This window comes from Carcharhinus amblyrhynchos, chromosome 12 (assembly GCF_965287045.1).
Source record: "Carcharhinus amblyrhynchos chromosome 12, sCarAmb.v2.hapA, whole genome shotgun sequence".
In the NCBI taxonomy this organism is placed as follows: domain Eukaryota; kingdom Metazoa; phylum Chordata; class Chondrichthyes; order Carcharhiniformes; family Carcharhinidae; genus Carcharhinus; species Carcharhinus amblyrhynchos.
The window spans coordinates 65,431,438-65,458,626 of NC_137335.1; the positions used below are offsets into that span (position 1 = coordinate 65,431,438).

Consider the following 27,189-nt stretch of genomic DNA (forward strand, 5'->3'; position numbering starts at 1 on the left):
CCACAGGCAAGGTTGGAGAATTCTGACCCCGATCTTTTTTAATGTCCTGATGGTTTTTCTCCACGCGGCGGTTGTCTGAGATCTCAGTCCCTGGAGATTCCAGGTCAAACCTGGAAAGGTGGAAACTCCAGCAGTGTGGTTTGCCTGAAAACTCACTGCAGAAATAATACCAACAGTTGTTCAAATACATGGATGACAAATTCTGTCAAACAACTGTTTCTTTTTCCTTCACAACTAAAGCTTTATCAGTAATGATCAAAAGCATCAACTTGTTTCAAATCTGATCACGCTTATTTCCTGCCTGTTATGTAATAGATTTAATGAGCAGTTTACTGTCGCTTTTGCATTAAAATAAAATCATTTTGAGCACGCAGTGGCAGTATTGCACTAAAGCTCTTGTCAGAGACTCTGGGTACCAGCAACCTTAGGCACTCTTAATTGACTTGAGGACAAACAGTGCTCAACACCATGCATAATCCAATATGAGGCCTTTAATGACTTGTGCACAAGGAGAACCACCATACTGTTGGCCTGTAAATGTTTCTGAAGTTACAGAAAAATAACCTAGCAATTATAGTCAATCACAGCAATCTCCTTTATTTGCATACACATTCGCCAATTCAATCCTGGCTTTTCGCCCTTCCTCATTCAATGAAAAATTGACTCCTGCTAATCCTTCATTTGCATATCATATCCCCATATCTTGCCTTTGGTATTTGTTATAGAAAAATTTGGTCTTGCCAACCCTCTGGTGAAGGCCACAAAGCAGAATGTTATGGGGCCTATGCAGATGAAGATTAGCATGTTCTTGCTGAATAGCAGGCATCGACTCCTTTGAAGGTCTACAAGCTGATAGACTTTTTCCACTAGTGTTACAGAGAAGGCATGAAACTTTAATTTGAACAGTTTAGCTGCCACACAATTTAGCTTCCAAGCTATGAAACTTCAATCTGAGCATTTTAACTTCCACACTCTGAGGTATGACCACCATCAGTACCACCTCCCCCAGCACCCCTCCAAATGTCTGTCCGACAATAATATGACTTTCTAAAGACTGCCGTATAACTCCAACACTTTAACTATCTTTTTTGAAAGGCATTTAAGTTTAACTTTATTTATTAGTGTCACAAGTAGACTTACACTAGCACTGCAATGAAGTTACTGCGAAAATCCCCAAGTCGCCACACTCTGGCACCTGTACAGGGAGAATTTAACATGGCCAATGTACCTAACCAGCAAGTCTTTCGGACTGTGGAAGGAAACAGGAGAGCCTGGAGAAAACCCACACAGACAGGGAAATTAGTGATTTAGTTATGAGCTTTGGTTAATTGCCAATTTGGGGAAACAGTGGCACAGTGGTAATCTCACTGAATGAGTTCCCAGACACAGAAATGAGATAAATGACCAGATTTTCTGTTTTTTAATGATTTTAATGGAGGGAGAAATATTGACTATACTGAGCATAACTCTCCAGAGAATGCTGCTGGTTTTTACTTCCACCGGAGGAGACGGGGGCCTCAGTTTATCTTATCTGAAAATGGCACCTCTGTCAGTGCAGCATTCCCTCAGTATTGCACTAAAATGGCAGCAAAGTCTATAATGTTTTGGTCTCTGAAACAGGGTTTGAACCCATAGCTTTTGGACCCCAAGGCAAAAGGGGTTACCATCAAGCCAAGCCTGACACTTAGGAAAAGCAAAATAAAGAGACACAAAAACAATCAGAGAACAAAGCAAGGTACAGGGACTTGGAAAAGGAGAAAGACAAAGCGAGTACAAGGACAAAGATTGTCTAAATATTGTAAGTGCCTGATTCCCGAAGCCTTTGGAGCACCATGTATTATATCAGTAAACACTGCCAAACTCAGGCAACACTGAGATAGCAAAAGCATGTTATGATTTATTGAGTACAAGTTTGCTCTTTATTCTGGAGTATGATGTTTGTATGATGAGAGCCTATTTCGGTGCTGCCATGTGATCTTAATTGGAACGTTGGCAGAGGCACAAACAGTACAGCTGGTAATCTGGATACAGAGCTGCCACCCTATTAGCACTGCATCGCTCAGTTCATCTAAGATTTCATCTTCACAGCTACAAATGATCTCTCGGTGAGAAATAACCGCAGGGATAGACTTACACACGCACCCTGCTTTCCCACAGCTATTTCCTGTTAAGTGCAAGAACTTAGCTGCAATTACAGTCGCCTGGAGTGTTACAGGAATGACAGGTGACAGCTTGAGTTAAATTCAATGCAGACTTAATGTGCAATCTGCATCAAGCTTTTTTTTTGGTTCATTCCTGGGATGCAAATATCCCTTGCTGGGCCAGCACTTATTGCCCATCCCTAATTACCCCTTGAACTGAGTGGCTTGCAAGGCCAGTTCAGGGGGCAGTTGAAAGTCAACCACATTGCTGTGGCTCTGTAGCCACATGTAGGCCAGACCAGGTAAGGATGGTAGATTCCCTTCTTTAAAGGACATTAGTGAACCAGATAGGTTTTTCTGACAATCGACAATCACGGTCATCAGTAGATTCTCAATTCCAGATTTATTTTTATTGAATTTAAATTCCACCATCTGCAGTAGCGGGATTCGAACCCGGGTCCTCCCAGAACATTCGCTGAGTTTCTGGGTGAGTAGTCTAGCTGCTTCCCTCAATAATGTCACAAATTTATCACCAAACTGACCCAAATGTCAGGGGTCAGTGATAATTCACAGGAGCTCAAGGAAGCTTTGACTGAACTTTGAGTGGTAAGAAAAGGAATTTAATTTGTCATTTTGATCAGGGAGGTTTCTAAATATTTCAGCAGGGTTGGAAACCTGACCGGAAGGTTGTGCATCATGTCCAGGAAAGCTATGCATGGATTTGGGAGGGGTGAAGATTTATGAGATTGCAAAGAGAGTGTAGTTTGCAAGGACAGAGGGGTCAAGAGTATGTTTTATTTTAGAAGGGAAGTGGTTGCAGCAGTTTTGAGAGGAAGAGGGACAGTGGCTGGGGAAAGGGAACCATTTACAATATCGGGTAACGTGGTCCAGGATGGGATAGGGTCAAAAAGATTCAGGGACAGCTGAGGTCGGACAATGGGAAGTGGGAGAGAAACCAGGGTGTGATGTGGATTGGAAGTCAGGGCAAGGGAAACCTCAAAGAAACCCAGGCAGCCAGAAAGGAAGGCTTAGCCATGAGCGGGAGTAACTTTTGGGCTGCAGTTCAGGATGGTGTCACAGCATTTCCGTTCCTCTTGTTCCCACACAGGAACGTTTTCCATTTCGATCGCTGCCAACCTTCCTTCACCTGATGGCCACTGGCTTTCCACTCATCTCCTTGGTTAAATTGTAATCAGAACCCAATTGGGGCAATGGGGTTCCAATTCATCATTAAACTGCTTGCTTCCCAACAGGGCATCAATCACCAAGCTGCAGTGACTGTTAAAAATGATGGTTAAGGAGTTTCCAGTGGGAATGAGACGGTAAAGGCCACTTATTCAATCCATAGAACCCCAACAATGCAGAAGGAGACCATTCAACCCATCGAGTCTGCACCGACCACAATCCCAACCCGGCCCTATTCTCGTAACCCACATATTTACCCTGCTTATTCCCTGACATTGAGGTCAATTTAGCATGGCCAAGCCGCACATTTCTGGATTGTGGGAAGAAACTGGAGCACCCGGAGGAAACCTACGCAGACACGGGGAGAATGCGCAAACTTCACAGAGTCACCGAGGCCGGAATTGAACCTGGGTCCCTGGAGCTGTGAGGCAGCAGTGCTAACCACTGTGCCAACAACTCCCACCCAGTTCTCATCAGAACACGGTGGGTTAAAATTGAGCCCCTGGATTTTCTGTCCATTCCAATGAAGGGCCTGTGATTTCCTGAATAGCACTCCCACAAGTTTAACTCTCTGCTACAAACACCAGGACAGGCAATGAGACTGACTGGAAATTCGACCCGCAGCTCCCATGACATGCTGCTCATTAGAATTAAATCGTTGAAACTCTGCACTGGAAGCACTCAAGCTGAAAATTGACCCTTATTATTTTTTCTGCTGGAGGACCTGCTATTCCGGTGAGAAAATGACTTGATTACTCTTGCTATCACATATTAGGCTACTTAGCTCCCTGGTGGTATGAAAGCGACAGTGTTGTCAGGGAAGATGGGGGTGGAAAAAAGTAAATTACTGCGGGTGCTGGAATCTGAAACCAAAAGAGAAAATGCTGGAAAATCTCAGCAGGTCTGACAACATCTGTAAGGAGAGAAAAGAGCTGCTTTGTCAAAGCTTTGACAAAGGATCATCTGGACTCAAAACATCAGCTCTTTTCTCTCCTTACAGATGTTGCCAGACCTGCTGAGATTTTCCAGCATTTTCTCTTAAGATAGGGTGGAAATTTAGGAGAAAGGTGATAAATTAATTGACATATTACTGGAAGAATTCCAGCTTTCTGACTCATTTCCAAATTGTTTAGCACCACCCATTAGACATCCAGAAGGTCTTCATAACTCCTAATCTCTTTCAAGACAGTGCAACTCTAACATCAATGGAACAGACAAAATTGGTATTTAATACTTGTTTTACTCATGTGAAAAAAGCCGATGCACTTTCAATTAGGAACTGTTTTTGTAATTTAGTGGAATTGCCATGCAGTGATTTATAACACAATTGGGAGGTCAGTCCATCAGTGAAGCCTGTGGGTTAAAATTGCCTCTGTCTCCATCCAAATATGCCACGGAGGTTTCCCTCACACCCCAGCCGATTATCCCTTGGTACTCAAACTGAATTAGAATTGAGGCACGAGATAGCAACCAATGCAATCAGCAATGTGATTAGGAGTTACGTATTCCTCTGTACAAAAGCGCATTGAAGCACCTTCCAAATTTCAACCTCAGCTCCATCAAAGAGACTGTGCAGGCACCAGAAAAATAAGAAATGCTGTGCCCATTGTGACAGTGAGTATAAATGAACCCCTGACCTGCATTCACTCCAGCACAGACCTTGCATTATAAATAAGAAACTTGACTGACAGCTAGTCACCATATAGAAGAGAGCGTGTAAGATCTTAAACCAGAAGCTATCCTTCAGCATTTTTTGAGTGATAATTCAATTCAGCAGAGTGCATGAATAAACATTAAAACATCAGACGCTAGATACTAACATCCATATCTTATGAGATAATTCATTAGTACTGGTATTGTAGATGCATAACCTCCTTAGTGTCATGGTTATACACACCGAAATGTCAGGGACATTTTTTAGAGTTGCCTATTCCCACAATTCACTCACTTGTATTAAATCACATTTATAATCTCAGTGAAAATTCATAGATTCATACAACACGGGGAAAGCCATTTAGTCTTTCCGGCCTTATTTCTTTTATTCATGAATGGCATGTGGGCATCACTGGCTGGGCCAGCATTTCTTGCCCATCCTTAATTGCCCTTGAACTGAGTAGGCCGGACAGCAGATTTCCTTCCCTAAGAGACATTAGTGAACCAACAATGGTCATCCATTCCAACTTTTTATTCAATTCAATATTGACTATCTGCCTTGGTGGGAATTTGAACACAAGTCCCCAAAATAGGGTCACTCGATTACTAGTCCAGTGACAAAGCGTAGTGGTATTGTCACTGGACTTGTAATTCAGAGACCCACAGGGCAAGACCTGGGGACCCAGGATCGAATTCCACCATGCCCAATGGTGAAATTTGAATTCAATAGAAATCTGGAATTAAAAATCTAATGATGACCATGAAACAGTTGCTAATTGTTGTAAAGACCCATCTGGTCCACTAATGTTCTTTTCGGGAAGGAAATCTAACATCCTTACCTGGTGGTCTGGACTACATGGGACTCCAGAGCCACAGCAATGTGGCTGACTCTCAAATGCCCTCTGAAATGGAGGGCAGTTAGGGATGGGTGATAAATGCTGGTCTAGCCAGCGATGCCAAGATCCCATGAAAAAAAAACTACCTTCTCTGGCATATGATAAGAACTCCACTTCCCAATAGTCCTTCCAGAAGGAAAAGCCAGTAAAATAAAGAAATAAGAATATTGTCTAAACTGTTTTCTCCTTTTGAAAAATTGAATCTGCTTCCACCATCTTTCATTCCAATACATCCCAGATCACAACGATTTGCTGCATGAAACTAATCTCCATACACCCCAGGTTCTTTTACCAAATCTGAAATCTATTCCCCTGCAAGCAAAGTTTCCCCTCATTCATTCTTTCAAAGCCCATCATAATTTTGAACACTTCCATTACATCACATTTTATTTGAAAGGTAATCCCTCTAACAAATATTTTCCTCAGTACTACACTGATGTGCCAGTCCAGATTTTGTGACTGAGATGCTGGAGTGAGACTCCAATGCAGAGGTGAGAATATAATTCTCACTTCTGGGGAGATGGGCCTAGTGGTATTATTGCTAGAGTATTAATCCAGAAATTTACCTAATGTTTCTGGGGATCTGGGTTCAAATCCCAACATGGCAGATGGTGGAATTTGAATTCAATTAAAAAAAATCTGGAATTAAGAATCTACTGATAACCATGAAACCATTGTTGATTGTCAGAAAAATCCCTCTTGTTCACTAATTTCCTTTAGGGAAGGAAATCTGCTCTCCTTACCTGGTCTGGCCTGTATGTGACTCCAGAGCCACAACAATGTGGTTGACTCTCAACTGCCCTCCAAGGGCAATTGGGAAGTTGCTACTATTTGAGCCAAAACTGGCAACTTCATAAATATTTAGCATAATGTCCTTGTTGTTGTACTCTAACATTTTTTCCTCATTTATATTGTGGCACTTTAGGTAACTGGGCAAAGGAGCTTTGATTCATCCACCATTTTGTTCAACTCAGGAACTATTTTTGTCAGTTTGGCGGCCATTTTGTTCACTTGCATCATGCATTCTTACTTAAGTGTGCAATCTCAGTTAGTAACACACTCAGGAAACTGTGGTGAGTGAAACTACATGTATTTAAAGTTGATCAAAATCTCTAGGGAGTTGAGATATTAAGCAGTTTATGTGTTTAATTGGTAATAGTGCAGGCTGTAAGCAGCTCTGGTCCATCTGATAGGATAAACACAGTAAAAAGTCTGACAACACCAGGTTTAAGTCCAACCGATTTATTTGGTAGGAAACTCACAAGCTTTCGGGTTTGTCAGGTGAACCTGACGAAGGGACAAACCCGAAAGCTTGTGAGTTTCCTACCAAATAAATCGGTTGGACTTAAACCTGGTGTTGTCAGACTTTTTACTGTGTTTACCCCAGTCCAACGCTGGCATATCCACATCATGACTACCATCTGATAGGGTCATAGTCTCCTGGTCCTGGTGTTTTCTGTTAACACATAAAATGTAGATTAACCACCGATAGATGAAAGGACAATCTTTTCTAAGCCACTATATCATAATTTGTTGGAAAAAAATCCCTTTAAAAAATCTAATCCTCAAATTTTATTTCTCAAATTTTCACGCGTACCTCCTTCCTCTCCTAAAGGCTAATGGTATGATTTTAAGGGTAGCAAAGGTCAGCCTTTTGGCTAAGATCAAGTGTCAGATCAAGCCCAAGATGGGTTCAATGCCTTATCTTGTCAGCTTGGATCTAGTTTATGTCTCTTGTGGGGTCCTTGAATTGGATTCAATTGGATTTTGAATTTGATTTTCAGAGCAAGAAAGGAATGGATTCAGGTTTGTCCAGTCCACTGTGAGCATTGGCTTTGTAACTTTAAGAATGGAGTAAAAAATCTTTTAAAAATTTAAATCCTCTAGTACAACATAAAAGTAAATGTTGGGTAGCTAATAAATCATAAAAATAACACAGCCTAGCCTTATACTTTCCTCATCTAACTATCATGTAGCACTTCCCAACAATCATCAGTGGATGCTTATCCATTTGATTCTGCTGGAGCAGAATTCTTAGATAATATTCCTATCCTTACCTTAGGGCAACTGAGAGAACAAATTAATGAGCTTCTGTTGTATAGGGCTCAGCAGCCCATCCTATATTGGACCAGATTCAATCTGTCATAGATCATGTAACAAGGCAAACCAATTATTCATAAAAGAAACCAACAGTTTATGTGGCTGACATGTTGAGCCAAATCTTCCATTCTCCAGAGCGTCAGAGACTGGATGCACCACTGGAGATGCATAGCAGGACCTTGTTAAAGTCCCTGATCTGAGTCCCTACTTGCTTCAAGAAGATGGCCATCATCCCGGTACTAAAAAAAAAGCCAGGCAACGTGATTTAATGACTATCGGTCAGTCGCTCTGGCATCCATCATTATGAAGTGCTTCAAAAGGTTAGTCATGGCACAAGTCAATTCCTGCCTCCCAGATTGCCTGGATCTACTACAGTTTGCCTATCGCTACAAGAGGTCCCCAGCAGACGCCACATCCTTGGCCCTACGTGCAACCCTGGAACACCTAGCTAACAAAGGCACCTATGTCAGATTCCTATTCATAGACTACAGCTCAGCCTTTAACACCATTATTCCTACAAGACTCATCTCCAAACTTCATCGCCTGGGGCTTGGCTCCTTCCTCTTCAACTGGATCCTAGACTTCCTAACCCATAGACTACAGTCAGTAAGGATAGGCAACAATACCTCCTCCACGATCATCCTCAACACCGGTGCTCCATAACCTGTATCCTCAGACCCTTACTGTACTCCTTATATATCTCTGACTGAATGGCCAAATTCGGCTCCAACTCAATTTTCAAGTTTGCTGATGACACCACCATTGTGGGTCGAATCTCAAACAATGATGAGACACAGTACAGGAAAGAGAATCTGGTGAACTGGTGCGAAAACAATAATCTCTCTCAGAGTCAACAAAATGAAGGAAATAGTCATCGACTTCAGGAACCATAGTGGAGAGAATGCCCAGTCTTCATCAATGGGGGCAAAGTAGAAACAGTTGGGAACTTCAAGTTTTTAGGCATCCAGATCATCAACAACCTGTCCTGGTCCCTCCAAGCCAACACTATGGTTAAGAAAGCCCACCAATTCCTCTAATTTCTCAGGAGGCTGAGGAAATCTGGCATGTCCACAACAACTCTCACCAATTTCTACAGATCCACCAATGAAAGCATTCTTTCTGGTTGTACTGCAGCTTGCTATGGCTCCTGCTCTGTCCAAGACCGCAAGAAATTACAAAGGATTGTGAATGAAGCCCAGTCCATCAAACCAGCTTCCCACTCTGTCTACACTTCCCGCTGCTTTGGAAAAGCAGCCAGCATAATCAAGGCTCCCACGCACCTCGGGCATACTCTCTTCCACTTTCTTTCATCGGGAAAAAGGTACAAAAATCTGAGGACATGTACCAACTGACTCAAACACAGCTTCTCCCCTGCTGCCTTCAGACTTTCGAATGGACCCGCCTTGCATTAAGTTGATCTTTTTCTACTTCCTAACTCTGACTGTGAATCTACATTCCACACTCTCTTCTTTCTTCTCAATGAACGGTATGATTTGCCTGCATATCGCTCAAGAAACAATACTTTTCGCTGTATACTAATACATGTGACAATAATAAATTATATCAAAATGAGGCATGGACCTAGGTGGGAATTTCTCAGGAGATTTGAATTTCCAAACAGCCATTTCCGTGCTCCCTGGGATCCTCCATAAAAGTCTCCGACTTTGAACTAGAGTTGAAGACAAAGACTTGGACAGTTCTAATTTACTTACCTGAATAATTATTCAGGAAATGTCAGACAGGTTAAAACTTAACATCTGGGTAAGTCCACAACTGAACCCCATCATGCTCCCTGACCAAATCCCTCCCTCCCACCCACCAACCCCTCCCAACTATCCCGTCCCGCCAACCACCTGACTATATGCCTGACCTGACTACCCTCCCTTACTGATCAGACTCAACTAGCCCCCAACTTGACTTGACTTCCAGTCTACTGCTCCCCCAGGCCAGACTTAACTACACCACTGATCTGATGCAATTAGCCCCCCTCCCCCGACCCTACTACCTTGCTGAACACCCAACTGATTTTCTAACTTAACCCGGCCCGACACACTGCGGTAAAAACTAACTCCCCCCCAGTCCAACTATCAACTTACCCACCCTCACCCACTTACCCCTACAGGTGTAGGGGTGTAAATTAGGCTAATAAACACATAACCATAGATTTACGAACACCAACACGACACTAACATTAGAATGAATGATCTTGGATTATTGGAATGTAAGCCAGACAGGGCTGTTGCCATCGATGACAGCTCCGCATAATTAACAAATATTTCTCATTTAAAACATATATTTTGAATTTACAAGATGGATGTGTTTTGCTTTTGGTTATATTTTGTGAAACTTCAGTCAGTGACAAATTACAGAGAGAGGGAAGGAACAATAGATTCGCTGAAAGCAGAAATGCTATCAGCAGTGGTTGGGAATAGAGATGGCTACCAATGCTAGCCTTATAAATAGGGTCATCCAACTCCGAGAGATAAGCAGGTGGCAAGCAGACATAAAGAATTTCTCAGGGTTGGACCAGAGTCACATGGGTTCAAATCAGTGGGAATCGTTTCACTGTCCAGCACCCCATATTGCTGGGCAACAGAAGGGAGGCAACATCCGTAATTTAATAACAAATGAAATCCCCTTAGGTCATGATGTGTATTGTTATTGGCTGGAGTTAATGACACAATGATTAGTGGCTGATTTATATTAATGTTTACTGGGTAATGCCCACCGGAAAGGTGGGCAATATGGTATTGGGAATGTATAATTGCCTTCACAGGGGCATTGTTCTTCAGACTGATATCCGGCTGCCTGCATTCTACACCTTGAGTGCAGGGCTTCCTCATATCATTTTCCCGTTCAATCATTTGGTTAAATAAAGTCACATCTTCAATGTCAGTGTACCGCATTTTGAGTCTTTGTATTAGCTTTGTATTCACATAGCCTCGAGATGAAACCCCCAATTACACCTACCCACTTGCCTGCATCACTTACTTATCCACTTACCATCTCACTCATTTACCCACCTATCCACTCGCCACCTATCTCCTACCCATTTACTCACTCACCCACCTATCACTTTATCCAGTACCCACTTAGCCAACCTACCCACATATTCATCTACCCACACCCACTTACCCACCTTACTCATATCTTGAACCCTATCCATCATCTTGCTGCATTAAGTGCTCACCTTTACAAATATCTGAAAAGAATAATGTTTTATTTACCAAGTTTCTATCTCCTCATACTCACACTGGCAGGAGATAAGAACCGAGGCACTTTTGACAGGAAGGAGGAGGTCATGATCTGAGACAGGGTTTGATGCTTCACATTGTATTGCCCTGGTGCAGGCCCCTCTTTCTGCGGGAGTAAAGAAAGATACAACAGCTAAACCAGCCAAATCATCCACAAATACTTACAATAGAGCTACATTCTCCTCATCGCTCTTGACGATGTTGATCCCTATCAGGATACAGTCCCACAGTTGTTAGCAAAACCACACTGTCATACTGAAGTGACTATTCTTCATGCATGGGTCTAGAATAGCAACATTTGGCAGTCTGAGCCAATTCTGTATTAACTAGATGTTCAAGCTAGCATGTTAACAACACAGGAATGAGTACAAGTGCTTCAATAAATCCAGAAGGTAGATTGGTGATAACATTCATGGATCCATTCAAACTATCAGGTGAGGAGAATAATCACTCCTTGTCAATTTAAATGGGGAAGTGATGGCCTATTAGTATTATCGCTAGACAATTAATCCAGAAACTCAGATAATGTTCTGGGGACACAGGATTCGAATCCCACTATGGCATCAGGTGGAATTTGAATTCAACAGAAAATATTTGGAATTAAGAATCTACCAATGACCATGAAACGATTGTGGGAAAAACCCATCTAGTTCACAAATGTCCTTTAGGGAAAGGAATCTGCCGTCCATACCTGGTCCGGCCTACATGTGACTCCAGAGGAACAGCAATGTGGTTGACTCTCAGCTGTCCTCTGAAATGGCCTAATAAGCCATTTAATTGCCACTGCTACCATCTCAAGGGCAACTAGGGATGGGAAATAAGTGCTGACCAACCAGCGACGCAGATGCTGCATGAATGAATGAAAAAAATAGCCTGTTTTGCTCGTGGAAGCCTTTATTATATGCTTAGAATTGTGAACCTAAAAGAGTAAGCAGAAGTAACATGAAAGGCCAGAATGAAAAGAAGAAAATAGAAACTCAGACAGATCAAGATTTCATCACGAGAAGAAGCCTTGAAGTGTCAATATTTAGTCATCATATTTGCAGATGTCCCTGCATTTGATAAATAACCATTACATGCATAAAAATACAGTAGACTTGGGCAGGATTTTTCAGTCCCGTCATCAACTTTTAAAATTTTCTCATCTTGCCTATGACAGCGGCCGCAGTTCTCCAGCCCTGAGCGCTCATGCATAGATTGTGCTGGGGGCAGGTGGGGCCGGAGAATCATGGCGGGTGGGGCATTATGGGTTTAGTATTGGAAGAACCTCCTTTGGGATTCACCCAGCCCTTGTGCCCCCAGTGTAATCTGGTTCCCTCCCCCCAGTGAGGGTGCAAATCAAATTAGCATATTTAAATAATCATTTAAATTAACCAACCAAGTAGCTGAAGGGGATGCCTGAAGCTGGCAGGGCCTTAAGGAGAGACCTTAGCAGAGTATTTCTCCATTGTGAAGCGGGGAGTGCGATTGCCTCAGTGTCCTGCTGCAAACGAGGATAGATTGGGGTGAGTTGGGTCGCCCTCATCACTGTGAGTTGTGGGGGAGAGTGATTTGGGTATTTAGTGATGAGGGGAGGAAGTCCCTCAGTGGTCAAGGGTTGAGGGTGTTCTCCATGCCTGCAGAGACACAATGTCTTCAGGGGTGGTGGGGGCAGGAGTGGGGGATGAATTCTTCAAATTACCTTTGAAATCGTTGAGGAGCTGACCTTGCGTCTTTAGGTCTCCAATCCAAATAAATTCAGTCCACGGTTTAACTTCCTCTTTGAAATGGTTTGCAAAAGTGGATTTTAAACCACAGATTGTCAATTAAGAACAAACTCTGTCTACAAGATGGGCTTCTTGAGGAGCATTCAACCATGAAGGATGTTAGAAATCCATTGAGCTGGCAGCTGAAATTTTTACAAGGCACTGAACTTGAATTTGTTACAGATTAAAGACTTCAAATGTAATGGAGAGGGTTTCAACGATTTCAGCTTGCTGGGAAGCCATAGCAACTTCAGACCTAAACTGTGTACATACACTGGGGCTGAGTGCCCAGCTTTGCAGACTGGAAACCCATTCCCAGGTGAAATTAACTTCAAAGGAGTCTGCTCACACCTGCAGCTTCTGACAGGGAAAAAGGAAAATCTCTGCTGCCAAATAGAGTGTTGCAGTGATTTAAAATCCTGTCAGGTGACCAGAGGACATGAAGGCTAAGGTTACTGGGTCAATTCAGAATTTCTACAGCTGGCAGGCAGAATGCAGAAATTGATCAAAGTGCTGGTGAAATCAACACACCCGGGGTGATCTTCAGGTCTGCCAGGGCTAGAAGGGGCAGTGCAACACTGACACCCCATCCCAGTGGAGAGTAGTAAGGTCAACCTCTGCCCAGGGCTCGTCTACCTAACCCCCAAGGACACTTGAGGCTCCCATCCTTTGCAGTCCAGCATCAGCAGAGGGGCAAATGGCCACTGGACCCAAGGCACCAGATCAGGGTGTCATTGCCAGGGTGCCAGGGGGCAATGTGTGTTGGCAATGCCAAGACATGTGGCCTGAACGGAGGCTGAGTTGGGTGGTCTGAGGAAGAACAGGGATCAGTGGGTGTTCTGGAAGGGAAGAGGGGCAGTGTGAGGGGTCTGCGGGGGAAGGGGGGCTGAGTGGGGCTGGATAAATCTCATGCCTGCATAGGATGGAGGAGAGGATACTTCTCATTGCCGAGGCATTGGTGGTGTTTCCTTGACCCTCGGGATCCAATACACTAGATTCTCGCTTGTGAGGACCTGTACAAAAGCTCGGCTGATGCATATCCTGCTGGACAGGCAAGCGAATAGTGAGAGTTCTTTGAATCGTGCTTCAGGCCTGCTAATTATATTTAAAGTTGTGAATTTAATATGCAGCGGGGTCCCACCTGCCATGGGTGAGAACTCGATCGGGGTGGCAGTGCACCTGCGGATGGGGAGGGTAGGGGATGGGTTTGCAATGGGTTTGGCAACTGGATCATAACCCGTTTTTCTGCCGATTCCCAAATCTCTGGGCCATTGTGATACTCACTGGGAGCTAGCAGACCGGCAAATCCTCCCCCACACCTTAGAAACGGTTTAGGAGAATTCCACCTGACGTCTGCTGCTGGCTGGTCTGGAAAATCCCAGTCTTTACTCCCAAATGTAATTTTTGGCCGATCTACAAAGGCTTATGGTGACAGCTGAAGTCACCCATGAGATCAGGATAACATGTATGTGTGTTCAGTATGGCTCGCTGGTTAGAAGAGGACCAGTTGTCTAGCTGGCTAGCACATGATACTAACAGCGTGGGTTCAATTCCCATTCTGGCTGTGATAGAATTGAGCCCTGTCTCCTTCCTCTGTACCTGAGAGTGGAAAGCAGTAGCAAAACACCACTGACAAAGCAGCCAACAAAAAAAAGGCTCAGGGTGAAGGATCAGCAGACAGTAAACCAAGGGCCTGCCGTCAGACAGAGCATACACACCATCCCAAGTTACATCAACAGAGCAAAGTAGATGAAGCTATTTAAGGGTCATGTTGGCTTGTATATTCAGCAAACATTTCATCGAATACTGAAAAGAACTAGGACAGGGCTCGCTGGACTGGGAACACATTAATATGGAGATATCTTGTGTAATTCATTTGGTGATTATTTGAAATGTGTAATAACAGTTACTTTTCAAGTAGCTATGGGACTGCTGCTGCTGCAGCGAGGTTGGAGAATTTGGCGCCCAGCCAAATCTCCGTTTAGTGCAGCGGGATGGGAAAATCCCGTCAGTGCGGCTGGAACTTGACTTAATGGAATGGTGCCAGTAATTCATTTGCATAAGCTTGAACACTAAAAAAAAATCAGGTTTGAATAAACATAATCGAGACTAGAAGCATAAAAATATCTATCCTGATTGTTGCAGTTTTCCACGCACCTTCCACTCCATTTTCTTGAATCTCCCCTTTATAAATGGCATGATGTGTTACAAGGATGGGTTCAAGTTTGGACGGGAACCTCCTTTAAATACATTTAAACAAAGTTACATTTATACAGGACTTCCCTGCCATATGCCCCCCACCCTGGAAGGAAACTCCCCTCTTGCCAACGTGAAGCTGTTGTGGGATCTTCTTAGGGGCACAAAGGTAAATATAGCCCCCGAGGGAGAGGGACGTGTGAGGCATAGTCACCTGGCAGTGCTGACCTGATTGTGCCAACCTGGCAGTACCAGGGTGGCAGTGCTAGGGGCAGGCCCTCTGGGGAGTCCCACCCAGTGAGGTTCCCCTTATTTTTGAAGGGGGTGGGAGGTATTGACCCAATATCTGTGAGGGTTGGAGTGGACATGTTTTAATGCTTACGTGGAGGGATGGGTTTGTTCAAATGCTTGTAGTGGGGGGGGGGGGAGGGGGTTGCCTCGCTGTTTGTGGGGAGGTGAGGGGATGACCCATATCCATGGAAGGATTTTACTTCTCAAGCAGATCGAGAGCCCTTTAAAGATGGTGTCCTGAACTCGGTGGAGTCTGCAGAGCTGCCTCTATAGGGCTCACCCCATCATGAGGAAGTCATGCCCCAGATTCACTGTGTACACCCTCAGGCAGCGCATTCCTGATCCTAACCACACACGTATAAAGGTCCTTCCTCAAGTTGCCATCGCTTTTTCGCTTTAAATCTGTGCCCTCTTGTTCTGGATCCTTCCACCAATGGGAACAGCTTCTCTCTATTGACTCTATCCAGGCCCTTCACGATTTTGAATAACTCTATCAAATCTCCTTTCAGCTTTCACCTCACCAAGGAAAGCAGGTCCAACCTCTCCAATCAATCAATGTAACGTATCCCTGAGAACATTCTTGTGAATTTTTTCTGCACCCTCTGAAACGCCTTCATATCTTTTCTGAAGTATGGTGCCCAACACTGAACACAGGACTCCAGATGAGGCTGAACCAATGTTCCACTCAAGTTGAATGTCACTTGCAGGGCCAGGGATGATGTCACCAGTGCCCTAGACAACATGCACAGCTTAACTGACATCAACAGTACAGATCATTTGCTCATCAACAAACTGTTGTTTGTGGAAGCTTGCAAATTGGCTGCTACATTTCCGACATAACTGTGACAACACTTCAAAACGACTTAATTAGCTGGAAAAACTTTTGCGACACTTTTCAGCATAAAAAGAGCTATATAATTCATGTTCTTCATTTTCCCTGAGCAAACTAGATAAATAGAACTTAGAAGGAGTTAAAGTCATCCATCGAGAGAGTAAATAAGTGAATAAATGTAAACTTCTCATTGTGGGGGTCAATTAGTTCAGTTGGTTAGAGTGTGATGGAGAATAATTGTCTCCCTCTCTAAAGCTGCCATGGTTCTTTGTGGACTATGACTAATTGTCTAGAATCACCAAATCATACAATCCCTATAGTGCAGAAGGAGGCCATTCGGCCCATTGGGTTCGTATTGACAACAATCCCACCCTGGCCTTATCCCCGTAACCCTACATATTTACCCTGCTAAGCCCCCATGACACTCAGGGGAAACATGTAGCAATGAAGAAAGATTGGATAAGCTGGGGATATTCTCCTCGGAAGAGAGGAGGCTGAGGGGAGATTGGATTGAGATGCACAAAATTGTGAGGGACCTGGATAGAGTGGATGGGTGGGCCCATCTGCCTCAGCAGAGAGATCAGTGCCTAAGGGGCATAGATTTAAAGTGATTAGTACAGGGGAGTAGGTAAACATTTCCGCTCAGAGGACGGTAGGAGTGTGGAACTCACTGCCTGAAAGGGTAACAGAGGCAGAAACACTCAACTCATTTAAAAGGTGTCTGGATATGCATGTCAAGTGCCACAATCTGCGGGGCTCCAGACCAAATGCTGGAAAATGGGATTAGGCTGGATAGCACGTTTTTTTGGCCGGCACAGACACAATGGGCTATGTGGCCTCTTTCAGTGATATAAGCTTTCTATGATTCTAATCCACAGGGAAGTTTCCAGCTGTAATATCTCAAAGGGCTGGCAACCATCAAACGTAGTAACTAAACAAACTACTTATTGTAATGAATAAACTATGTGCAGACTGAAAGAAATGTGTTACCGATGACTTTGTCTCCAGTCTCTGACTGACTGGGCAAGCTCATGCTCAGCCCCAGCATTCAGGCTCTTCTGCCCAATTGGCCAATCGAGTCACATGGTCCCCCCAAAATCTTGCCCCTAAAAGGGGCCCACTACTACACCAACATTTGTTCTTGTGATTTGGTGATAAGGGCAGTATTTATTGCCTATCCCACGGTCACATTGAGAGCATTAAGAGTAAACTACATAGTCTAGAAGTGGAATGACCATAATGCACAATTTAATAGACCCAGGCGTACATTTTCCTGGCACGCCCACCATGGGAATGGTCATGGGCAGGGTGGAAAATTTGACGGATCAGCAAAAGCTCCATTCACCTCAGGTTGGAGTTTCCGACCCCGCAATGGGTTGGACTGGAAAATCCCACCCACTGAACCATAATTTGAATAAATTATTCTGCATTTAAAATACTCCTCATGTTCCTGCTGTGAATACATCTACCTTACCAAACATGGTTGCTCTTCCTGACCGCCATATTGGGTGAACAGTTTAATGCCAGCTGCCCAGCTGCATTTCTGGCCACAGTTAATGGCCGCTAGCTTGCTTGTTTGGAATCATCATAAGGAATAGGTTAGAACACTCAAATCTCCATCCTGAAGATAAAACGGTACAATTATCTCAGGGTGTTGGTAGGTCTTAACTGTGTCCATTTGTTAGCTGCCTCACTACCAGGGCAGCTTCCATTCAGGTTAACCCAGCAAAGAAGTGGAATTGGGCACAGAAGAGGCCCAAGAGAAGGCAGCAGTGCTCCCCAAAAGGAAACAAAAGTTTGGACTAGTGTTCTTATCCCATGTTTTCCTGTTTTTTTTTCCTTCTGGTCTTTGCCCCTCACAAGGAAAGTTTAGCCCCCTCGCTTGCCTCCACCTTGCCAATTGTAGCACACCATTCAATACCGCCATTTTGCCCTAGGTCACAGGGTAGCTCCAGACATTTTCCGTAACTACCCGAAGGTGTCCTATCTGGAATAAATGGGAAGTTGTTCAGCTTGATTGATATGACCCCAGCTGTTAAAATTGTTCTCATCCTTCCATGGGCAGTTGTGAAATCCAGTTTCCCACCGGAAGTCCTCTAGCAGTTAAAACCAGAGCCACAGAAACATTCTGACATTCAGGGGATGATTCTCTCAGCCCACAAAGCTGTTCTAGCAGCAAAACGGGCTGGCAGACATCAGCGGAGGGTGTTTAGCGGGCTCCCCGCTGGACATCACGTCCTCCGCATATCTCCAGGACCTGGATTTCCAGGATAATCAGCTCTGCATTGATGCTGATCCAAATATTAAAATCAGCATTTGAATCCTATTAGCGGGCCCAGAACTGAGAGGAGTGGTTCGCTCCAGCAGGATTTACAGCAGCCCCCCACTAACAGGGAGCTGGCGGCCAACCCTGCTGGAGCGAAGGGAGGCCATGTAGGCCTCCCAAGGAGGTTGGGGGGGTAAAAGAGGGGCATTGCCAGCCTGGGGCAAAGGGGCAAATTGGCAATGCGTAAGGGGCACCTTGGCACTGCCCACTGGACATCTGGCAGAACCAAGGGGGATGGGGCCAGAGGGGCCATGGCCTATTGGGCCTGGACCTATGGGGGGAGATTGGTGCAGGTCAGAGGTCCCGCTGCCACTCTGTACGGAGGTTACTGGTGGAGAGAGGGAAGGGGCAGATCAGAGCTGGACATTGGAGTGGGGGGGCTGCTGGAGGGGCTTCCAGGGAAGACTGGTGGTTGAGACATGCCGAGGGTGGGTGGGGCAGGGTTGGGGAGATCAAGACTGCCTAAGTTGGTGGGGGAAAGGGGTGGTGGTGATCACGGCAGGCCAGGATTGTGGGGGGACATCAAGGCTAGCTCAGAGATATCCGGGAGGCCAGCGACTGGGAGATGGGGGGATTGGCAAGGCCAGCAATGGGGATTGCGGAGGTGGCCAGCAAGCGGGAGGCCAGCCACTACGCCAATCTCAATGCTGATGGATTAGCATATGTGCAGTGGCACACTCAGCGCTATGCTTACGGCCTAGTGGAAATAGGCCCTGCCCCCTGATTTTCAGCCTGAATCTCTCTGAGGTTCTCCGCAGTGCACAGAGTGTGGAAGATTCACTTTGAAACTCACACTGGACAAACCAGCGGGAGTTAGGCAAATTCAGCATTTAGAATTGTTTTGGGAGAATCCCAAGCTCAGTTTGTTGAAATCTCAATGACGATCTGTGACGTTTTTGCAGCTCTGTGAATCCTGCAGCAGTGTGAGATTTCACATCCAGCAGTGAACCTCTTCCCAATCACAGGTGTTCCCTATGCCTGGAGCTAAGAAATTAAAATCAAAATCAAGTTGACTGTAAAGATACATGTGGGGTTGGATGGGCATATTTCATGCTTCACTCCACATCAAGATGCGCTTATACCTGTAGCACAATTCTACAATACTGACATATTTTTCACCTTTTTAAATGTTATAATTCATAGAAAGCCTACAGTGCAGAAGGAGGCCAATTGGCCCATCGAGTTTGCAGCGACAACAATCCCACTCAGGACCCAGCCCCTCAACCCTACATATTTACTCCGCTAATCCCTCTAACCTTCACATCCTAGGACACTGAGGGGCAATTAAGCATGGCCAATTCACTTTTCGGACTGTGGGAGGAAACCAGAGCACCCAGAGGAAACCCACGAAGACATGGGGAGAACGTGCAAAGTCAGCACAGACAGTGACCCAAGCCAGGAATCGAACCCAGGTCCCTTGAGCTGTGAGGCAGCAGTGCTTACCACTGTGTCACCATGTCATCCCAATTCTCCTGCTTTTAGATGCTTGGTCTCCCTTATCAATCTTTGGCTGCCTAGAGGATGGAATGATAAAATGGGAGGAGAAATGGGATGGTTCTGCAGTTCCCCGGACCTGTGTCCTGTACTTTAATATGGCTCCTGGGTGATTCTGAAAAAGTCCCAATGTCAACTGGCTTCCTACCACACTGAGGGATACCAATTCGCTGCAGCATTTTATATAATTTCAGCAACAGAAATGAGTTCTTAAGTAAAATAAAGGCACTAAAATAAAAGCTCTGAAGATGACTCATAGCGACTCATAAGAACATAAGAAGTAGGAACAGGAGTAGGCCATCTAGCCCTTCGAGCCTGCCCCACTATTCAATAAGATCATGGCTGATCCGAAGTGGATCAGTTCCACTTTCCCGCTTTCTCCCCATAACCCTTAATTCCCTTGTCTGTCAAAAACCTATCGACCCGTGACTTAAATATATTTAGCGAGGTAGCCTCCACCACTTCAACAGGCAGAGAATTCCAGAGATTCACCACCCTTTGAGTGAAGAAGTTCCTCCTCAACTCTGTTCTAAACTGCCCCCCCATCTTGATGCTGTGCCCTCTAGTCCTGCTGTCCTTTCTGAGTGGGAAGAATCTCTCTACCTCTACCCTATCCATCCCCTTCATTATCTTATATGTCTCTGTAAGATCCCCCCTCATCCTTCTAAACTCCAAGGAGTACAGGTCCAGTCTATTCCGTCTCTCTTCATAGTCTAACCCCCTCATCTCTGGTATCAGCCTAGTGAACCTCCTCTGCACTCCCTCTAAGGCCAAAATATCCTTGCGCAAGTGCGGCGACCAAAACTGCACACAGTGCTCCAGCTGCGGCCTCACCAGTGCCCTGTACAGTTGCAGCAAGACCTCCCTGCTTTTATATTCAATCCCCCTCGCTATAAAGGCCAGCATCCCATTTGCCTTCTTGATCACCTGCTGCACCTGCAGACTGGGTTTTTGCGACTCATGCACAAGGACCCCCAGGTCCCTCTGCACCATAGCATGCTGCAGCTTTTCGCCCTTTAAATAGTAATCCCAAATATTCAAAATATTTCTCTCTCCACATATCCTGGGTTTGGATCCCGCCAAGGCAGATGGTGGAATTTGAATTCAATAAAAAATATCTGGAATTAAGAATCTACCGATGATCATGAAACCATTGTCGATTATCGGAAAAACCCATCTGGTTCACTAATATCCTTTAGGGGAGGAAATCAAACCTGGTCTGGACTATATGTGACTCCAGAGCCACATCAATATGGTTAACTTTCCACTGTCCTCTGAACAAGGGCAACTAGGGATGGGCAATACATATCGACCAGCCAGTGATGCTCATGCCTCACAAATGAATTTTAAAAACCTGCTGAGTTTTTCTAGCATTTTCTGTTTTATTCGTGTTTTTTATGAGCCAGGGGCCTGATCTGTGGGATCTTTTAATGATTGGTGGATATTTTTAGACTTTCAGTGACGGTGATATCTCTGCCTTTATGTAAATGGCTTCTGACAAACCCATGTGCAGGTGAGGCTGTGTTTGCGCTATCCCTATCCTGTAATAAAGCAGCACACTGTGTACAAAACAAAATTAATTACAAGAAGCTGCAGACACGGGCGGACTCCTGGGCCTAGCTTCAGCAGAAGACATGATTAGTTTACCTGATGATTACCTCACAGGTGTTTAGGGCAGAGGATTGTGGGATTCATCGGGAGTGGTTAAGTTATTTTTACTTGATTTTACTTTGAATGTTCCCACTGGGACTGCCCTTCAGTGGCTCTGATGGCAAATACAACACAAATCCACAGGGTAGAACTGAACTTTACAGACAAGAATATCTCAGATGCAAACCTGCCTGAAGGAGTGGCGGAAGCAGATTCAACATTAGGTTTCGAAAGGGAGCTGTGTACGTACTTAAAGTCACAGAGTAATACAGCATAGAAATAGGCCCTTCAGCCAAACTGGTCCATGCTGACTTTAGTGCCCTCTCAGCTAATCCCAATTGCCCGCATCTGCCCCACATCCCTCTAATCCTTTTCCATCCATTAAAAACAAAACCTACTGAGCTTTTCCAGCATTTTCCGTTTTTATTTGTGTTTCTATGAGTCAGGGGCCTGAACTGCTTTTTAAAATATTGCTATCATACCTGCTTAACTGGCAGCTCATTCCAGATACGCACCATCCTCTGCATGTCCCTAAGTCCCTTTTAAACCTTTCCCCTCTCATCTTAAACCTGTGCCCTCTAGCTTTCAACTCCCCTTCCCTGGGAAAAATCTATGCGCATTTATCCAATCTATGCCCTCCATGATTTTATACGCCTCAATAAGGTCACTCCTCGTTCTCCTACATTCCAAGGAATAAAGTCCTAGCCTGGCCAATCTCTCCCTATAACTCCCTATATACTAGAAAGAGAAAATAAATTGTATAGGCTGTGGGCAAACAGCAGGGAGTGGGACTAATATGATTGCTCTTTCAAAAGGGCCAGAATAGATATGATGAGCCAAATAGCCTCCTGAAGTGCTGCAAAAATCTATTATAGTTTGTAGTGAGATATTTAATCTCGGAAGTGGTGCTACAATTGACTTTGGTTCATGTGAGGTAGCGAGGAGTAAGCCATGCTTGTAATTAGGCCTGCAAGAAAAAATATGGGTAAGGATAGAATAGATTCAACTGTATACCTCGAATGGTTAAATAACCTGCCAACATTCATTATCCATGATCTCTTGTGAAAAATAGCCACTTTTGTTAAGATACTGGAAAGCTGTTGCCACCTGTGGAACTGCACCCCAGCAAGAATAATGAGTAAGTGTTCTCTGGAGAGAAACGGAAAGGAAACTAGGGAAAACATTTTTTTTAATAGTCTGTACAGCTGCATGCGTGTAGCTGAAAATGTTTTGTTTGGTATGTGAGAATGGAGGAATTTTGACTTTTCATTGCCATTCTCTGCACATTTCTTTCTCAGGTGATTATACAGAGGACGCATGATCAACAGTGAAACGATTCTTCGTGTGTGGCTAGACAGCGAATGTCAGCAGGTTGTTCAACCATGATTCACAGTTGAGGCTCCACTTCTCTTCACATGACCCTAATTTCCACCAGGGATCACTGCCTAGCGATCACAAGTGGGGAACTCAGCCCCAAGAGCACTGAAGCCAATTATAGCACTTCAGCTGCAGGCTTGGCTAAAGCAGCAAGCTCAGCGCCCAGCAGGGATTGAACCTGAGATTGTCTGATCTATAAAGTTAGCAATGCATTAGTGGGCCATTTAGGGAGGTTAGGGATTAAAGTTACAATTATAGGCGTGTACGATTGAATAAAACGATGGAGTTTATCTCCACAGAGACTGAAATTTTTTTTTTGTCCACGGTGTCATTTATTTCCAATGATTATATCATTTATATAAAATGTAAAAGCTTGTGGAGGTGCCATCACCACCACCCCATCCCCATTTCCATGGGACTGGACTCCCCACTTCACCCATTTCAGACTCCCCATCACAATATCCCATTGGCCAACATCACTCAATAAAGACATCTACAAAGCCCTTCACTCAATAACTTTACACAACAATACAAAACCAAACACAATTAATCACTCTTAGTTCCCTGTCTTCTAAATCCCCTTGTCTGACCCAGTGCAGTGCTGTCCCATTGGCTGCGATCTCGCCCTCTGGGGTGTTTGCGCTTGAGATGACTTATCCCCCTGTCATTGCTGCAAACCACTTGTGCCCAATAACTCACCAGATGTAGCTCCTGATTTTAAACTAGCCTCTAACATTTGGTGCAGTGCCAGTATCAGGAATGGAGGCTGTGAATGGAAGGTCAAATGAGGCGCCTGCTTCTTAAAGGAATGGTCCTCCTCTCGCACTTCCATGTTGGCAGGAATGTAAATGGTGTGAAGCCCAATGCAAACTGGAGAATCAGCACCTTGTCTTCCGACTGGGCACTTTACAGTCTTCTGGCCAGAACATTGAGTTCAACAACTTCACAGCATGAACTCTCCCCTCCAACTTCACCCCATTTCCATTTACTTTATTTCATTTCTTCTCATCTCATTCATCCATTCTTATCACTTTTTAATCTTATTTTCTTCCACTTCTGAAATCTCGCTCTCTATCTTGTCTCCAAAGCAACCCCCCCTCCCAGCAGCGCAGGGCCAGTTGCCACATTCCTCAGGTGGTCCTCTAACAATCTGTACCTTTGTTCTGCCATTCACACATTCCGATCTCTTCAGCACCTTTCTCAGACTTCATCATCACCATTTTCTTCTCCCTTTGTCTAATTACAACTCCCCCCACCCTCATTGTATACATCTTACCTATTTTTTTGCCTTTGGCTCTGACGAAGGGTCATCCTGACTCAAAACCTTAGCTCTAATCTCTCTCCACAGATGCTGTCAGGTCTGCTGAGATTCTCCAGCATTCTCTTTTTTTTGTTTTATTTCTAAGGAGGATGGGTGACCTTCTGAATCACCTGCACCCAAAAATTGGAGTGAATAAATGTTGCACCCATAGGGTACAACATACTCTATTATGGACTAAACCTCATCTATTTAAGCAAATATCTTCCTTGGCTTTAATAGTAAAAATATTAAACCATTTATTCAATTAAATATATATTTTATACATGTTCCCATTTTGCAATCTGATCCCGCTGCCTTCTCAATCAACAGCAATCCTCCTCAGCCCCCTCACTGTCTCAGTGACACAAGAGCATTAGACTGGATTTTCCCACTGTCGTGGTCTGGATCCAACATCTTCTACTCTTCTCTTCTTCCCAACCTTCAGCCTACCCCTACCCCTTCCCCACCCACAACATATCACTGTCAGCAGGCAGGAAGGACCTGGTAAGCCTCCAGGTTTTCCTTCTTATCATCACTATGTTCAGCAATCCCGGGATTGGCAGAAGAAGGGTATAGCAAAAGTCCCTGTGGTAACTTTGCCAGTTCGGGGGGGGGGTGGAGCCAAACTGGGAAACCCAGAGGAAACCTGGGCTGATACAGGGGGACATGCAAATCCCACACAGTCACCCAATGTCACTGGGTAAATACAAGAGGCCACAATTGGAGGAACAGAGTTCTCAGGCTTGAGCAGGTTTGAGAAATCACAAGGGGTGTGTCAATCAAGGAAACTAATAACAAGGATGAAAATGTGAAACTTGAAGTTGAAACCAATGTACTCATCTAACCCATGAGAGAGAAGTGAGCGGGAACCCTGTAATCAGATTGGACACAGAGTTTATATGTACTTAAAGGAGTGTCTTTACTGTTCATCCATTGTCTAAATGACTGGAATTTCAATTACATGGTTTTAATATGCTACACTCCTTGAATCTGTCACACACATTTTCAGACCTAGCTATCATTTCTTCTTCAGGTAACATATTGTTTATAATTCATGTTTAGCAATTTTGAAATATAGGAAAAAGAGATTCTCGCGTTTATTACTTTATTCCAAAGGCACATTGCTTTTGGAATAATTATCAGAGATAAGTCTTGTACTAAGCATGGTACAAAGGGCAGATTATTGATCACATTTACCGTCACTCTAAGTCCTTGGAATAAGGATCATCAGCAGTTTTAGAAAATTAGATCTCAGGCATTCACTTTTCAAAAAACGGTTGAATAAAAGCTAATATCTAAAGAAAGACAATCTCACATTCAGACATATTCATTTTGGTTTAATCCTGGTATTTTTCTTGCAGTTTAAGCTAAGGTACTCTAAGTAAAAGCTTGTTTTCCGGTAAGCAATCTCTTTTTACTGCTGGTCTTATCTTTACTTTATAGGTAGTATTACGGTCAGTGCTGCTTTGAACTTTCCTCTCTTGTTCTTCCTGAGTTGCACAGACATTATTCTCTACATATTTTGCCTTCTACCCTCAGTGAATCAAATTTGTTGTACTGTCTCCTCAATTAACTCATTCAAACACTGTGGAATTCCTTACCTCTCCCAGCTCCCTTCCTTTTACAATGCCCAATTAATTGAAATTAAAGTTTTGCACTCCTCAGCACAGCTTCTTGATTTAGCTAGTGCCACAAACTCAAGGTAAATGTTCATTAGTAAAGGACTTTAAACTGGATTGTTAATGTTCCCTGTTGAAACTCAGAGCATGCTGTTATACCATTATAGCCTTGAATTTAATACCAGGTAATATGTTAATTAGTGCATGAAGATATTGTGATTTTCCTTCCCATCACCCAGCATTATTATTACCTTTATGCTTTAAAAAATGTTCCACTATTACAAAGACTTGGGGTGGAATTTTCACATCCATTTATTCTGGAAACTCTCTGAGGACTTTGCAAGGTGGCACAATGGTTAGCACTGCTGCCTCACAGTGCCAGGGACCCAGGTTTGATTCCCAATTTGAGTCACTGTCTGCAGAGTTTGCACGTTCTCCCTGTGTCTGCTTGGTATTCCTCCGTGTGTTCTGGTTTTCTCCCACAGTCCAAAAGATATGTTGGCTAGGTGCATTAGCCATGCTAAATTCTCCCTCAGGCGCCAGTGTGGTGACTAGGGGATTTTCACAGTAACTTAATTGCATAAGCCTACTAGTGACCAATAAAAAAACTTTAAAAGTTTGAGTGCTGCGCTTCTCTGCTGAGGTTGCTGGAGGAATTGGGGGAGCTGAGGCCAGGTTGCTGGAGGAGGAAGGGACAGGAGGACAAGGTGGACTGTATCACTTGCCGCTGCAGATAAAGGGCATCCCTCTTCCTCCAGATCTTCTCAATTATAGTCGTCAGCATTGTCAGGAGAGCCTGTGCACCTTCTCACTTGATCGCTGAGCCATCCTGAAACCTCCTCCTCTGCATCACTGGCTGGCCAATATTTATTACCCATATCTAGTTGCCTTTGAACTGAATGGCTTGCTAGCCCATTTCAGAGGGCAGTTGAGAGTGAACCACATTGCTGTGGCTCTGGAGTCACACATAGTCGGACCAGGTAAGGACAGCAGCTTTTCTGCTGGAAAGGACGTTAGTGAACCAGATGGATTTTTCTGACAATCGACAATGATTCCACGGTCATCAATAGATTCTTAATTGCAATTGAATTCAAATTCCACTATCTGCCATAGTGGATTTGAACCATGGT

The 27,189-nt window shown here is 44.2% G+C and overlaps 1 protein-coding gene across 1 annotated transcript in view; it reads right to left on the reverse strand.

Moving 5' to 3' along the window:
- Positions 1-7,060: 7,060 nt before the first annotated feature.
- The window catches only part of stpg4 (sperm-tail PG-rich repeat containing 4), a 52,685-nt gene continuing 32,556 nt past the window's right edge, over positions 7,061-27,189 (reverse strand). The window contains exons 6-8 of the mRNA XM_080199826.1: positions 11,228-11,335; positions 7,294-7,331; position 7,061 (exon numbers count right to left, since the gene is read on the reverse strand). Of these exons, the coding sequence (XP_080055952.1) occupies position 7,061; positions 7,294-7,331; positions 11,228-11,335 (147 nt within the window). The remainder of the gene's footprint in view (positions 7,062-7,293; positions 7,332-11,227; positions 11,336-27,189) is intronic.